This window comes from Gavialis gangeticus, unplaced genomic scaffold (assembly GCF_001723915.1).
Source record: "Gavialis gangeticus isolate Ggan-Ray unplaced genomic scaffold, GavGan_comp1, whole genome shotgun sequence".
NCBI lineage: Eukaryota > Metazoa > Chordata > Crocodylia > Gavialidae > Gavialis > Gavialis gangeticus.
This window is the reverse complement of record NW_017729016.1, coordinates 3,328,378-3,329,181: the sequence shown is the minus strand read 5'-3', so window position 1 is coordinate 3,329,181 and position 804 is coordinate 3,328,378. Positions and strand designations below refer to the sequence as shown.

The window sequence follows — 804 nt, the reverse complement described above, 5'->3', positions numbered from 1 at the left end:
TCATGTGTCTGGCATAGAGACCACACAGGGTGGTTTAATCCATGACCACCCCCGGTTGAGGACCACTGATCTATACGCCCTGTGTTCATGTGTCTGGCATAGAAGAGACCGCGCAGGATGGTTTCACCAGCGATCCCCGCTTGAGAAGCACCGATCTGAGCGCAGATGCCTTCGCCCAGGCAGGAGAGGAACTTCTCAGGTGCGAGGCCGACTGGGGAGGAGCCAGGCAACGGCACCCACCTGGCCCCTTCTCCCTTCTCCACTCACCTTCAGCAGCTCCACCTCCACCTGGTCCCGCACCAGATCCGGGGGCTGCCTCCTCTCCCGACACTGCAGGTTATCGGTGGCGACGGAGTAAGGCACCTCGGTGGCGTCGAGCGCCCTCTCCAGCCGCACCTTCTGCGCCGCCAGCAGCTCGGTCTCGGCCGCCAGGTCCTGGATCTCCTTCTGCAGCTCCGACTTCCAGAAGTGCAGGTCCTGCAGGCGCTGGCCCACCAAGGCGGTGGACTCCTCCTGGGTGCGCTGGGCCAGCGCGGCCGTGGCGGCGGCCAGGCTCTGGGCCTGCCGGCGGCAGCGCTCGGAGCCGTCGCGGTCGGCGAAGGCGTCGTGGTACTGGGCATAGTGGCGCTGGTGCCACTCCTCGGGCAGGTACTTGGCCGTGCGGAAGCCGGCCGTGGCCAGCCCGCAGGACGAGTCCGGGCCCGTGTTCAGAGCCACCTCGTGCAGCTTCGCAGGCAGGTCCCGCACGGGCACGGCCTGCGGCGCCGGCTCCCGCGTCAGCAGCACCGCGCCCTGCGCCATGGC

General features: G+C 68.0%; 1 protein-coding gene across 1 annotated transcript in view; it reads right to left on the bottom strand.

Moving 5' to 3' along the window:
* Positions 1-801, bottom strand: part of TEKT4 (tektin 4) — a 29,622-nt gene extending 28,821 nt beyond the window's left edge. The window contains exon 1 of the mRNA XM_019512702.1: positions 268-801. Coding sequence (XP_019368247.1) covers positions 268-801 — 534 coding nt within the window. The remainder of the gene's footprint in view (positions 1-267) is intronic.
* Between the last annotated feature and the right edge of the window lie 3 nt (positions 802-804).